This window comes from Hemibagrus wyckioides, linkage group LG01 (assembly GCF_019097595.1).
Source record: "Hemibagrus wyckioides isolate EC202008001 linkage group LG01, SWU_Hwy_1.0, whole genome shotgun sequence".
Classification (NCBI taxonomy): domain Eukaryota; kingdom Metazoa; phylum Chordata; class Actinopteri; order Siluriformes; family Bagridae; genus Hemibagrus; species Hemibagrus wyckioides.
In genome coordinates, this window is record NC_080710.1 from 24289117 (window position 1) to 24302243 (window position 13127).

Below are 13127 nucleotides of genomic sequence, written 5' to 3' on the forward strand. Positions count from 1 at the left end.
TTACATTTACTTTGACAGTCTTGACTATAAAACCTTGAAAAGCACATGTATTACACATTCATTGTGAGTATTTGATTAGCCTTAGTTCGATGAAGAAGGCAGGGTGAAGATCTATCAAAAGGCAGACCTTTAAGCTCAGAATCAATAGCCAGGAATCAACAGACAGCAGTGACAGCATGTTAGCCCTCTTGGGCTAAAAAGCTTGTTTAAAAGTCGTTTTCTTTATACCCTTCAATCTGTGCAATGAAAAAGCAAGCAATTATGCTATATGGTCAGTGCATTTTAATGCTATGAAAGTACAGAATCCTTTAACAAAAGCATATTTCTTGGTTTGAAAAGAGCTTACATGTCAAATAAAACCAATTCCTTTTGATCTGTCGTCAATCATTTTTGGTCTGTCCATTTGGGACACCACATGTTGTCCTTATAAATTGTCTTTAATGATTCTCTATAGTAATTGCTCTGTTGTTTATTGTGTCAGTCATCTATGTCTTATTAAAAAAACTCTATATTGCACAGAGAACAGCATTAGCTGCAGCATCTTCTTGGTCTGGTGAGACTGAGATGCTAATTTTTTTACTTTATTGCAGCAGTTAACTCCAATTGTGGTAGCAAAGTTGATTGGGAAACACTATATAACAAGCCTCTGTGCACTGCTGTTACAGCTCACTATTTCCCTGTTTCCAACACAATCCATTTAAGTAAAATTTCAATAAAAACCATTGAATATGATATATCATTATATCACCAACAACAGAAGATGAACAACAGTCTTCCATTTCAATTTCATTTGGTTTATTGAAAGAAATATGTTGATTTTTATTTTTTTATTATTATTTTTTTTTTTATAAATTCAACCATTTATGCTTCACACAATCAGGACCTGTAGCTTAGCTTTCTGGAGTGATCTGATATGGACTAAGAGACTATATGGATGCCCCCCCCAGTATTCTTTGTCTGTAATTCTGTGATTTCTAATGTCAAAATCTTCCTACTTATATTGTTACAGTAGTTATCAATTCCACAATGTCCATTCTTCCATGAGCTGGAAGTTAATGAAATCACTCTGGCAAGTGACCTGGAAGTACAGTGCATCTGTCTACACATTCAAAATTCAACAGCGAGTCAGCTGCCTTTGCGCCTCGATCCTTTTGAGTGCAGCATGCAAATAAAATGTGCACAAAGGTATTTGTCTTGTATTATAGAATCACCATCAGTGTCATTTTCATTATCATTATCATTATTATTATTATTATTATTAACATTCTTAACATAGTTATTTATGTTAAAAAAAAAAATCAATCGTATATATATTTCATCTACAGTTTTTTTCTTCTGCATTTCAAAGCATGCCAAGGAAATGACAGATTCTGCATAGTGCCGGCTATATGAGTGCCAAGAATTGATTCCTTTACAAGACTCTCCTATGTACAGTACATAAGAAGGAGAAAAAGAGCAATCCAGTGTAAATACATTACCAAAATAAATTAAAGCCAAGACTAAAAAATATATACATACCTAACAGTTGTTGGAGAAGTAGATATGTGAAAAAAAAACAACTCTCTAATTATTTACATCTTGCAAGGTAGGGGGATCTGTAAAGTGCACAGCAGTACACTAAACAAATAACAAAACACAAGGATTGTGGATACATAATAGAGGAGACCACAAGCTTACACTAGAACACAGGATGGTGCCACACACAGTTGAAGGTTATGTCAGTATTAAGGTGATAAATGCTTTCCCATTGTGAATATATCGAATTCCAGGGATGTATATGCTGCATTGTCTGTATATCCAAACATTGTTAAAGAGCTTGCGTTACCCGGAGAAAAATCCGATGAAGGCTAGAAAACCATTTCTTGCCAAGAAAGCAAGCTATCTGAAGTTTTTCTAACAGCACTCACCGTTTAAAATACATTCAGAATCTGACACAAACTTTCACACAACATCAAGCCACATTGTTGGAGAGAAAAATCTGTGCCGACAGTCGATGCTTTGGTTGTTCTCTAAAGTGCAGCGTTCAGAAACATGAAGATCCGGTCGCACTGGAGTGGTTGCACTAATCACATGGAGGCCAGCTATAGTTAAATACCGAAGGGAGCAGTATTCATAAAAAAAACCCCAAACATTTCATGCACGTACAAGATTAATGATTTGTACCTGTTTATAGCCAATGAGCAGAAATTAGTCTTGCTGCACTTGTACCACTGTCGGTTTCATTAATATCTGTGTGCTGATTGAAAGAGAATGTGCTCCAACATATTATATATTAGAAAAGGGTGTAGAAGATTGTTGGTGTCACTCAGCAAATTTGATTTTGCCTCCATTTGTCAGAAAAATAATCTCTCGGAAAATCATGGCGTTGTTTGGTACCTATAAAATCCAAATATATTAGAATTCAAACAGTAATAATAATACCCACTCACCATAGTGCCTTTTTTTGTCAGCTAGTGTTACTGTATACGGATGCTTGCCAGTAGCATGCAGCACGATATTTCCCAGAGCAAAATGTTTCCACTACCTGAAGAATCATATGCAGCAATCTTCATCTGGATGGAGCTGATAAGCTTATTTTAAATGTGCATGTCATTTGCTGTACTGTATGCAATTCGATTCATTTTTAACTTCACTGCATATCTCACACACATACACACATATACATAGGTTTGGGTAAAGCAACTGATTTTTTTTTCTTTTTCTGCAGTCTTATCCCAAAAGAAAAATATATTAACGTGAGGTTGTGGGTTCTAGGGTTAAGTATTGCTAATAAACCAGGACGTCCCTAATAAATATAAGTATAAAACCTCATTTTGTTGAAACTTTTATCCGAAGCAAACTTTGGACAAATATTTGAACATCACCTGACATCATGCAGGGTTTAACACGGACACATATTATGCTTGCTTTAGCATTTAAGCCACACTATATCCTGCAATGCGCAAAAAGTTGATATGTTTAGTTATGACATGGCTTTAGACACATCCACTTCCACCCTAATGCAATCCAGCTGATCCGGTATGTGCTCGCTTTCCTATATGCCTTTAACCACAGAAATGAAGGGAGAAAGAAGAGAAACGACAGGACAGGACAGACAGATCACACAAGGTGTTTCTGTTAGGCCAGCTAACACTAAAAAGTTTAGGAAGTCTTTTAGTATTTTTTTTCCTTTTTTCCTTTTTTTTTTTTTTTTTTAACTTTGGAAGCACTGCGGACATGATATAGATAAAGATTCTGCAAAATTTCAGTGCAAGACATGATGGCTACTTAGATTATTATTTTCATTATTATTCATATATATTAATCCAATACTGGATAACAGTAGTAAAGGGACAATTTGAACATGGATGCCTTCCTTTGGGTGGATTCTGCTTTTAAATCAAAAGCCAAAAAAGTTTGAACGACGTTCGACACACCTTCCTCACCCGCACCGCTCCTCATGCTTATTTTAATGTCAGCTTGCTAATGTTTTCACCAGTCTTGAGGACATTTACAGCACAGATTTTAAAAAGGGCCTCCATCCTCATGTTGTACTCAGTGGATTATGGTCTTTAGGTCCGGTAGATTCTGGTCCCGGGACTCTGGCATACACGTGTCTCATCTCATCCCTCCATTCATACCCCGAACTCAGTGCAAAAACAGGAATGAAGGGAAGAGACCCCCCCTACCCCACTCAGCCCCATGTGATTCGTGAGGAAGAGAAAGAGAGATTGAACAAATAATGAGAGAGGCTGGAAAACGAGGAGCTTCGTCCCATCTGTGTTTGCTCTCTCCACTCTCTCCACATTGTTTCCTCGTCCTCCCTCTTCTCCTCCCTCCCTAGCTCCCGGGGTCAGAGCTGTGTCTCTGCGGTGTCCTTGAGTCCAGAGGTGTTTGCGGTTCTTGGAGGGAGAAGCGCCGCTGTGTGTTGGAGTCTGGAGGCTCAGCATTGTGGTCCAGGCTGGACAGAGCCTGTGTGGGGGCAGCTTCTGGGCTAAGTAAGGGCTCCTTCATGAACTGGAGAGACTCGCATGACTTGCCAGGGAATTCCTCAAAGTCCTGAGGGTCCAGAATCTGACAGAGAGAAGAGATGAAAAACAGGAATAAGCAATTTAAAGCTGATTATAAAGCAAGTCTAAATTGATTGTCATTCCAGTCATATTGATATAGTGGCCACTTTATTAGTTACAGCTGTTTTCTTCCAATATTCATTGCCCGTTTTAGTAAAACTTCCATAGACACATTATAGGTGTACAATTCCTCACCGCAGCCCATTTTTTAGACCCTCCATCAATGGAAACAAACCGCCACAAGACCTCTCTTAACCAGATATTATTCGGTATCGAGTTAAAAAATCTCATGCTCTTTTCATACCCAATAATGCCAATGAAAACCATATGTTTTTTTGTTTATTATTTTGTATTCTTTTTTTCAGCGTTACACATCTTTTGTTGCTCCTCTCTTAGCTGTTTTTGAAGTGAACATATATTTCTCAAAAAACTCCCCAAAAAAACCCAGTAAAATGTCTCCCTTTCAACATTTGATATAATGTAATGATTTTCAAATAAATACAGGGTTTAAATGATGTGCAAATCTTTGCATTCTGCTTTTATTATTCTTTTTTGGAAACAGGGTTATAAAAAGCATGTCTTCCTTCTAGAATATGGCTTGGATAGGATTCCTGCTCCACAAATACACATGTATGATACGCTAAATTATATCTTAGTTTTTGTATCTTGTTAGATATACACCTGTGAGAGTGAGGATAATCTCTCAGACTCTATAGTTGTGACAGTCTGGATGAGTGACTCTTCAGGACCCGGGCTTGAGCCGAGGTACAGGGATGCCTGGGGAGGTGAGGACACTGTGCTGTAAGCCGGAGGCACAATTGTCATCTGCCTCTGGAGCAATTGCATGATTGCACTAATGTCTGTGGACATACGTGTCTCCAGCCTGAAAAACACACACGCACACGCTTAATTATTTAGTTAATGCCATGCAATATATAAAATGTTTTAATCAGCGATATCAAGTGGTCAAATGTCAGCTGTATTGTGATATTGAGAGGCAATTTCTAGGAGGTGTAGGAGTTTTTGAGGGAGTGCGCCTCTGACCTGTTGAGTTGTGTCTGCAGCATGTCCAGCCTGTTCTCCAGCTGGCTCCGCTGCTGTCTTGAGATGCTATGTAACGGGGTGTTGTGCTGTGGTGGTGGTGATGGGAGATTACAGCGGGGCAGCTCCTGATACTGACGGCCCCGACTTTCACCCCAGAAACTAAAAATGTTGGACACACCTGAGAGTGCACCTAGGGTAGTGAACATTATGTAAAGTCAACTTCAGTAAAATGTGTATAAAATATAAAAAGCAATTCAAAAACCTCCTTTTCACCGTCATGCACAAATAGACTGAATGTACTTCTGTACTTGTTACTGTAATCTTATAGAAAAAATAGTGAATCAACAAAATACAAATAGAGTTATGCATGTAGCTATATCTTACTGATATTTCCATATCTAAGTGCATGACAAACTCTTAGATGAGGCTATCACAGTGAGAATATTGCACAGGAAATGCTTTCATCTCCCTCAGTAAAGGCAATCTCAGTAGGGAAGATATGTTTATTTTTCTTCTATTTCTGCAAGAGTGTAGGGTTGTTTTCTCTAACGTCCCGATAATGTTTTTTATATTCTAATTCAGAACAGAATATATTCATAGAAAAAAATGAGGAGTATATGACTTGGCAGGAAAGGCGAATGCAACTTAAAGACTATAGATACTGGTTTCATTTATTTTTTTTCCCCTGCCTCTTTTTTTTGATCGTACCTGAAAGAGCGTTACAAGTGTTGCCCGTTTTAGGATCTGCTTCCCCCTCAGGGTTGTCATTAAAGTTTGCAGAAGTGCCTTGGGCTTGAGAGAGCTCCAGTAATGTTGTTGGCAGAGTGGAGCGTGTGTGAACAAGATCCTCCCCTTCATCACCACTGGAGTGGGAAGAGATTGAACTCCGAGGCCCCTCGAAGTCCGGTTTTAGTCCCTCATTCTGATTACTCCTGGCATGTTTCCTGTTACGTCGAATTGGCTTCTGGTTTTTCTTGATCTCTCCTGCATCGGCATCATCTTACAAAAGACAGAAGCAATACCATATAAAAACTTGCAGTACATTATTCTCGGAAATATGCAGTACATTATTCTCGGAAAGTACCTTTTTCTGTTCGCCGTCGGAAGGAAAGCTTTCTTTTGCGGAGTTTGTTAAAGCCGGTACAGTCCGAGTCGTCGCTGCTTGGAGACCCAGGAATCATGTTGGTCTGCAGTAATAAGGTTCATGTCATCATAGTGACAGTTTAGCAAGATATGGAACTACTCACAAAATTCACTAGAGAAAATGATTATCATTAAAAAAAAAAAGAAGATTTTTGCTTTTTCCAACTTCCTCACAATCTACATTCACCCTGTCACCCATGCTGGTTGTGATCTACAGATGGACTGTGTGATGATGTAAGCATCAACTGACCATCGCAGCCATATGCACCTATTAAACATTCTATTCAAGATTTAGTCCTCATTTGCCACTTGGATTTCAGAGCATGGCTGTGGGGATTTGTAATTATTCAGCCACAGAGCATTAGTGAGATCAAATACTGATGTTGGGTGAGGAGGTCTGGAGTGCAATCATTGTTCCAGTTCATCCCAAATGTGTTTAATGAGGTTGAGGTCAGGACACTCAAGTTCCACTTCTACTCCAACCTTCAAAAACCATGTCTTTATGGACCTCCCTTTGTGCACAGGGGCATTGTCATGATATATCATACTCGAACCTCTAAGTTTCAGTGAAGAGAAATTGTAAATCTACAGCAAACAAAGTCATGTATTGTGTCAGAATTGATGGTGAGTGTGATGGTGAGATGTCCACATATTTTTGACCATATAGTGTATGCATTATCATGAGAGAGAGAGAGAGAGATGTTGAAAAATAGTTATGTGACTATATAAATATCAATAACGTACATCTCTCAGGTTAAAGGTGATCTCCAGGTTGCTCCAGAAATAATCTGAGAACTCTGGATACATGTCCAGAACCTCCAGAACATCCTCTCTGTGGATCTTGTGCAAGTCGCAGTAGGTAAGAGCCCTGACATCAGCGTTGGACTTGCCTGGTCGAGCATACAGGTTGATGGGCTCGCCAAATATATCATTCTTTCCTGTGGAAAATAAAGAATATAATATTAAGATAGGAAAAAAAATGTTAGATGTAATAAATAGTAAAAGATTTTTTCTTTGTTATTTTCTGTACAAAAAGAATATCTGGTCGTTTAGAAGTTGGATAGGTACATATTTAGTGAAGCAAAGTTACTGATTTTTACAGTAATTTTAGGGGGGGGATCTGATATAGCTGGTACTTTCATTTATTTTCCAGCTGATGGCAGTAAAACCTTCAGAATCATACACAAATAAGGAAAAATACCTAAAGATACAGCTGCGTACTGCTCTACACCGAGTGAGGCTTTTACAAATCATCTAACAAATACTCTTTTTCAAAATAGTTACCATGTAATACCATTTGGTTACACTCTACCCAAGTAAATGTATTGGTATCTACCTAAAATGGCTACCACCACATCTCCACGTAGTATTTCAATGGATCCTCTGGAAATGAAGTAAAGGGCTGAAAGCACATCACCCGCATGGACCAGAGTGTCACCCGGTGGGGCGTGAGTGGTCTTGAATTTCATGGCCAGGGCTCGCAGGCAACCCTTACTGGATCCTTTAAAAGCTTTGCAGTTCTGCAGGAGAGTACGGTTCAGGTGCAGGCAAATATCTGCCTGAAGACACTCAGGGAAGCCTTTCAGTACCTGGAGAGGTAGACAGAAAAAGTGTGAGGGAGAGAATGAGACTTAAAATGAACAAGAAAAAAAATGGAAAAATGGAAATGATTAAATACCATAACTAAGAAATCAACAACTATATGCAAAGTTGAGAGCACAGTCAGCAGAGATAATACTAACATAAGAAAACATTTAATGTATACATTAACTTTATAGTGAAGTCATAAACATTTCAGGCACTGTAAATATTTCCTTATTTGATACGGTTTAAAGTTTTAAGGTAAAAAGGACACGAGGGAAAAGTGATAGGATCTGAATCCACTGCTGGGGCTTTTCATGACACTCAAACTGAGATGAAGTACATCCTCTTTCTATTAATCAATCTTTGATCTTCAGTGACTGCTTTATGTCTGTCAGGGTCCTGTCAGATCTGGAGCTAATTCTGGTCACACTGGGTACAAAGCAGTAGAATTTATCCTGGAAAGGACACCAGTCTGTGCAGGGCACTGTGCGCACACACACACACACACACACACACAGATATCCATGGGCAATTCAGCATCTGTCTATACAGGTATTTTTGGACAGTGGGACGAAAATAGAGAACCAAAGAGCAACTCATAAGAAAATGGGGAGGACAAACGGAAACACATAGAAAGCAACTCATACTTAAGATCTAATCAGGGACCCTGGAGCTATGAGACGGCAATGCTACCAACTGAAGAACCATGTCACCTTGACTACAGTGACAGAATTCAGTTGATTGGACATGATTGCAAATGATGCAGCTATATTCATATAAAGCTGATGAAAGCATGTCTATGTAAAAACAAGGTGAAAAGAATTTTCCATTGACCCATAAAGGCCTCATATCTATAAAAGGCATATGATAACTTATTTGGAAGACACTCACGCCTTGGTTTGATGGATCTAAGACTGAACTATTTAAACAGAAGTTCAAGTCTTACATCTGGAGGAATCCAATGACCTTGCAAATTCCATTGATCTTGTGAAGCAAGGTAGTCGCAGTATGACTGAGATGCTTTTCAACAACAGGTAATATATGGATATATTGGGAGTTTTGTCAGAATTGAGGGAAAGATGAATGGATCATAGTACAACTATTTCTCTAAGGGTATCCAGCTTAAGAACTCACAGGATAGCCATTTGGGGTAAAGATTCACCTTATAACAGTGAACAATGATCCAATAACTGAACTACAACAACACAGAAATGGCTTTAGGAAAAATCTGTGAATGTCTTTGAGTGGTTTAACAAAATTCTGGACTGCTCAAGGGCACTTCTAACCTCCAAAATGGGAAAGGTTCACCTTTCAACACAACACTGACTCAAAACTAAAACAGAATAAAAGTTGCTTCAGGATAAACCTATGAATATCTTTAGCTGGCCCATCTAAAGCCTGGACATTAGCATCTCTGAAACCTGAAAAGAGTGGTCCAACAAAGTTCTCAATCCATCCTCCCAGCGCTTGAGAGGTTCTCCAGAGAAGGATTTTCAAATGTGCTAAACCTGTAGCATCACTCCCAAGAAGAGTTATGGCTGTAATCACTGCCAATGGTGCTTCAATAAAGTGCTAAATAAAAGGTCTGAGTGCTCTTCAAATGCACTGCACATACACAGCCTTTGTGGCCTGACACAGTTCAGTGACTCCTGCAGCAACCTATAACCCATTCTCAGATGATCAGTCAAATTCGGTCACACCATGCTATTTCTATCTAATGTCGTCCATCTCATCAGCCTCTACCTCATCATGAAGTGTCTCTCTGTTCCTGGAATATCAGAGTTTGCCATATTTCCTCATTATTAGTAATGAGACACGGAATAAAGTGGGTGGAGGACAGGACCCAATTTCACTCAGACCCATTCCGCTCGTCACAGTGATCACTTTCCATCACACAAAGCTCTTTACCAAAACATAATGAAGAATATAATAAGTGAATGTAATGGAACAGTGCATATACTGGCTTTACCATTTACTTTTTATTTAGGAAATAGCAAAACCATTACAATGAAAGGACAGTAATCACAGCACGCAGATCCAATCTTGCTTTATGCATGTTCGATATGGAAAAAAATAACGGTCGTAAAACTGTTTTATTAAATGAAACACAGAATGGAAGCTATAAGAGGAGAGGAAAGATATTCCTGAGTCATCCATCAGTCATCATCCTAACATACAAAGCAAATTATAGTAATATTAGCAAGCATTTATCTGATTATCATGCCAAACACTTAATAGGACATATTTGATTGTGTGTGACTTACCGCATTCATATCAATTCCGTTAGTGTAGGACCAGGCATGCTGGAAATACTCCTCCAGTCTTTGTCTAAGTGGGTTGGGGATTTGGTGGAAACGAATAAATTCTCTGACCCGGAGCATCTGAGTGTGGTAGCGTGCCGTACCTGAGTACAGCCGCTGAATGATGGCTGACACATTCCCAAAGATACTGGCATACATGAGGGCTAGAAAGGTAGAATTGAATAATTAAGCATAGCTCATATAAATATCATGGCAGACAGGTTATCCATGCTTCATTCTTCTTACTTTTAGTACACTAATTCATATGATATAATACCTTAAGAGGCTGGTTGTTTAAAATAGACAGAGAGGCTCCAACAGTAAAGAGGATATGAATAGACAGCATTTGTCTAATCATAGTCATTCAGGCTCATACAAATGTATTGTGAGAATATGTGTCAGTCTATGCTGCAATATGAGAAAGTAGCACCAACACAGGAAAAAATGTTACCACCAATAATTAGGAATTTAATAAAAACAATGCAGTACTTTTAAGCTAGTAAACTTTATATGCTGTGTTATAAACCACTGAGAAGATCCGTAAACACAGGAAACATTGCAGCATATAAAAGGAAAAACAATAAAATGTTACTCCCCAATGACATGCAAAGTAAAACAAATTTAGTAATCTCTGATTTCAGAGGTATGAGCTCCCTTTTTGAGGGATCTCAATGCTGCGTCATGCCTTGATGCAATGGGAACGCCCTCAAGGACTCTGTCTGAACACACCCCAGTTCATTGTTTGAAAGTGGGCAGGTGAACGTTTGCAAGATCATAAAAGGTCATCTATGTGACATATCCCCAGCTTCTTTGTCTTCAGGAAGCTGTTGGTCGAACAATACAATCAATGCAAAACAATATGTCGCATGTTGCCCATGGTGATACAAACTGATTATATCCCATTCTTGCAGCAGAACTTTTTCTCTCTCTTCGACAAAGGGGCCAAAGAACATGTTCCCCTCTCCGAAAGAGTGTCAGGCTTTTACAGATCGTACTTTTTAGTACCCAGGAGGGTCAGAGGTCCGTGTTCGAGTCCGATTTTAGATCTGCCACCTTGAATCATACTCTGAGGATGTATAGGTTCAAGATGCTGACCCTTAAACTCATCGTGTCACAAATCACATCCGAGGACTGGTTTGCCAAGGATGCATATGTACACATCGAGATTCAGCCAGAACATGAGAAGTTTCTCAGGTTTGCTTTTGGGGGCAAAGCCTACAAATACTGCATTTCTCCTTTTGGTTCAGCTCTGTCTTAACACACCTTCATGAATGCGACTCCAGGGCATCCATAAACTCAATAATATAGACAACTGGCTCATTTTAGCCCCTTTGAAAGAGCTGACAGTGAGCTGTCATGCTTGCATATATATAGAGGACTAATTTTCTTAACCATCTCTAATCTAGAGACACCATATAATAGCTGACTCTGCCCTCTGACTCTAGCTTCTAAAATGCTATGTAATTAACACATTGGTATATATATAACAGACAGAATTAATGTATATCACTAATACTCACATCCGATAAGCATGACACAGATAGAGAAGATCTTCTCTGAGTTAGTGTTGGGTGAGACATTGCCGAATCCCACACTGGTCAAGCTGCTGAAGGTGAAATAAAGGGCAGTCACATATTTGTCATTAATGGTGGGTCCTGAGTTGGGCATGGAGTGATTGTAGGGTTTCCCAAGCTGATCCCCTAAAGTGTGCAGCCAGCCAATGCCACCGCTGTGTTCAACATTTCCAATGGCATACCAGATGCAGGCCAACCAGTGAGCAATGAGTGCAAAAGTACACATGAGTAGGAAGAGCACAGCTGCACCATATTCTGAGTAGCGGTCCAACTTCCGGGCCACTCGAACAAGCCTCAAGAGCCTCGCCGTCTTTAGGAGGCCGATTAGGGTGGTTGTCTTGAAGAGGAGAAAAAAGAAGAAGAGATTCAGACTTAATATGAAGTCATGGATGAAAAACAACTCAATTTAAACGCTATTCAAACAAACATATAACTAGTTTAGGCGCTTGACTGACGTAATTGCATATTTGCTACAAAACAGATATGGAAAGGGTGAGTAGGCTGTCAAAAAAAAAAAGTTTGCATTGTCATTATGGTTTAGATAGCTAGTTTATAAGCACCAGTTACATGGCTATGTCTACCACTGCCTTAATAACAGATATCCTGTTTAATAAATTATATGGGATTCAGGCTCATTTATTTTCCAAGCAAAGTGGCTGAATATTTGATAAGGCTTGTTGACCAAAGCTGTCATTTTAGAGCATGGGGTTGTCAATATTTCTGTTCTGCTTACACATAAAGCACAAAACGGAACCCTAAAGTCTATTTTTATGCTAAATTACAGTTCTGCACGTGTGCAATCTATTAACATTGTACAATAAGGTGCTGCTGTGGATGTTTTGTCAGAGAAGCTTGCTTAATAAATTTGTAAATTGATGCATTATTATGTATTGTAATTAAATATATACAGTTATCAGATACAGTTAGTTATTAGTACAGAGATAATCTGGGAGGTTTATCTATATATACTGTACAACTCTTTTTCTTTTTCTTTTTTTTTTTTTTTTACAATATTGCTATCGCTAGTTCTCATTTGTGATTCTCATGATTTACCATGTGTACCTTTATTGCAAATGCTTACAATTTTATTTTATTTCTTGGGCAACACATCAGGATTTTCACTGCTTAATAGTTACATTTTTTGCTATGGAACATCCACAAGACAGGCTAGTTCCTGCAATCACTTATATAAGAGCAGCTATAAACAACTGCTTCATCCTCATGTTACTGAGAAACTGGAAAGCACAACATCCTCTATCCTGGAGACCTTTACAAAGTACTGACAACTGGTACACTGTCCACAAATGTTACATAATTGTCTCCTAACAGAAAACTTCACCATATTAACAATTATAGATATCCTTGTTAAATAGCATGTGTTTTAAATTGTGTTTATTGCTAGTCTTTGATTGTGTAGATAATTTACCATCCTA

The 13127-nt window shown here is 38.7% G+C and overlaps 1 protein-coding gene across 4 annotated transcripts in view; it reads right to left on the reverse strand.

The window, feature by feature from the left end:
* Positions 1 to 421: 421 nt before the first annotated feature.
* Positions 422 to 13127, reverse strand: part of kcnh2b (potassium voltage-gated channel, subfamily H (eag-related), member 2b) — a 197450-nt gene continuing 184744 nt past the window's right edge. For 3 of the 4 annotated variants that reach the window (XM_058397116.1, XM_058397098.1, XM_058397108.1), the window contains exons 9-17: positions 11641 to 12031; positions 10085 to 10284; positions 7573 to 7825; positions 6981 to 7174; positions 6178 to 6280; positions 5802 to 6092; positions 5094 to 5283; positions 4731 to 4932; positions 422 to 4053 (exon numbers count right to left, since the gene is read on the reverse strand). In XM_058397116.1, the coding sequence (XP_058253099.1) occupies positions 3820 to 4053; positions 4731 to 4932; positions 5094 to 5283; positions 5802 to 6092; positions 6178 to 6280; positions 6981 to 7174; positions 7573 to 7825; positions 10085 to 10284; positions 11641 to 12031 (2058 nt within the window). In that variant the 3' untranslated portion in view covers positions 422 to 3819. The remainder of the gene's footprint in view (positions 4054 to 4730; positions 4933 to 5093; positions 5284 to 5801; positions 6093 to 6177; positions 6281 to 6980; positions 7175 to 7572; positions 7826 to 10084; positions 10285 to 11640; positions 12032 to 13127) is intronic. The other variant, XM_058397125.1, reaches the window with a different exon arrangement.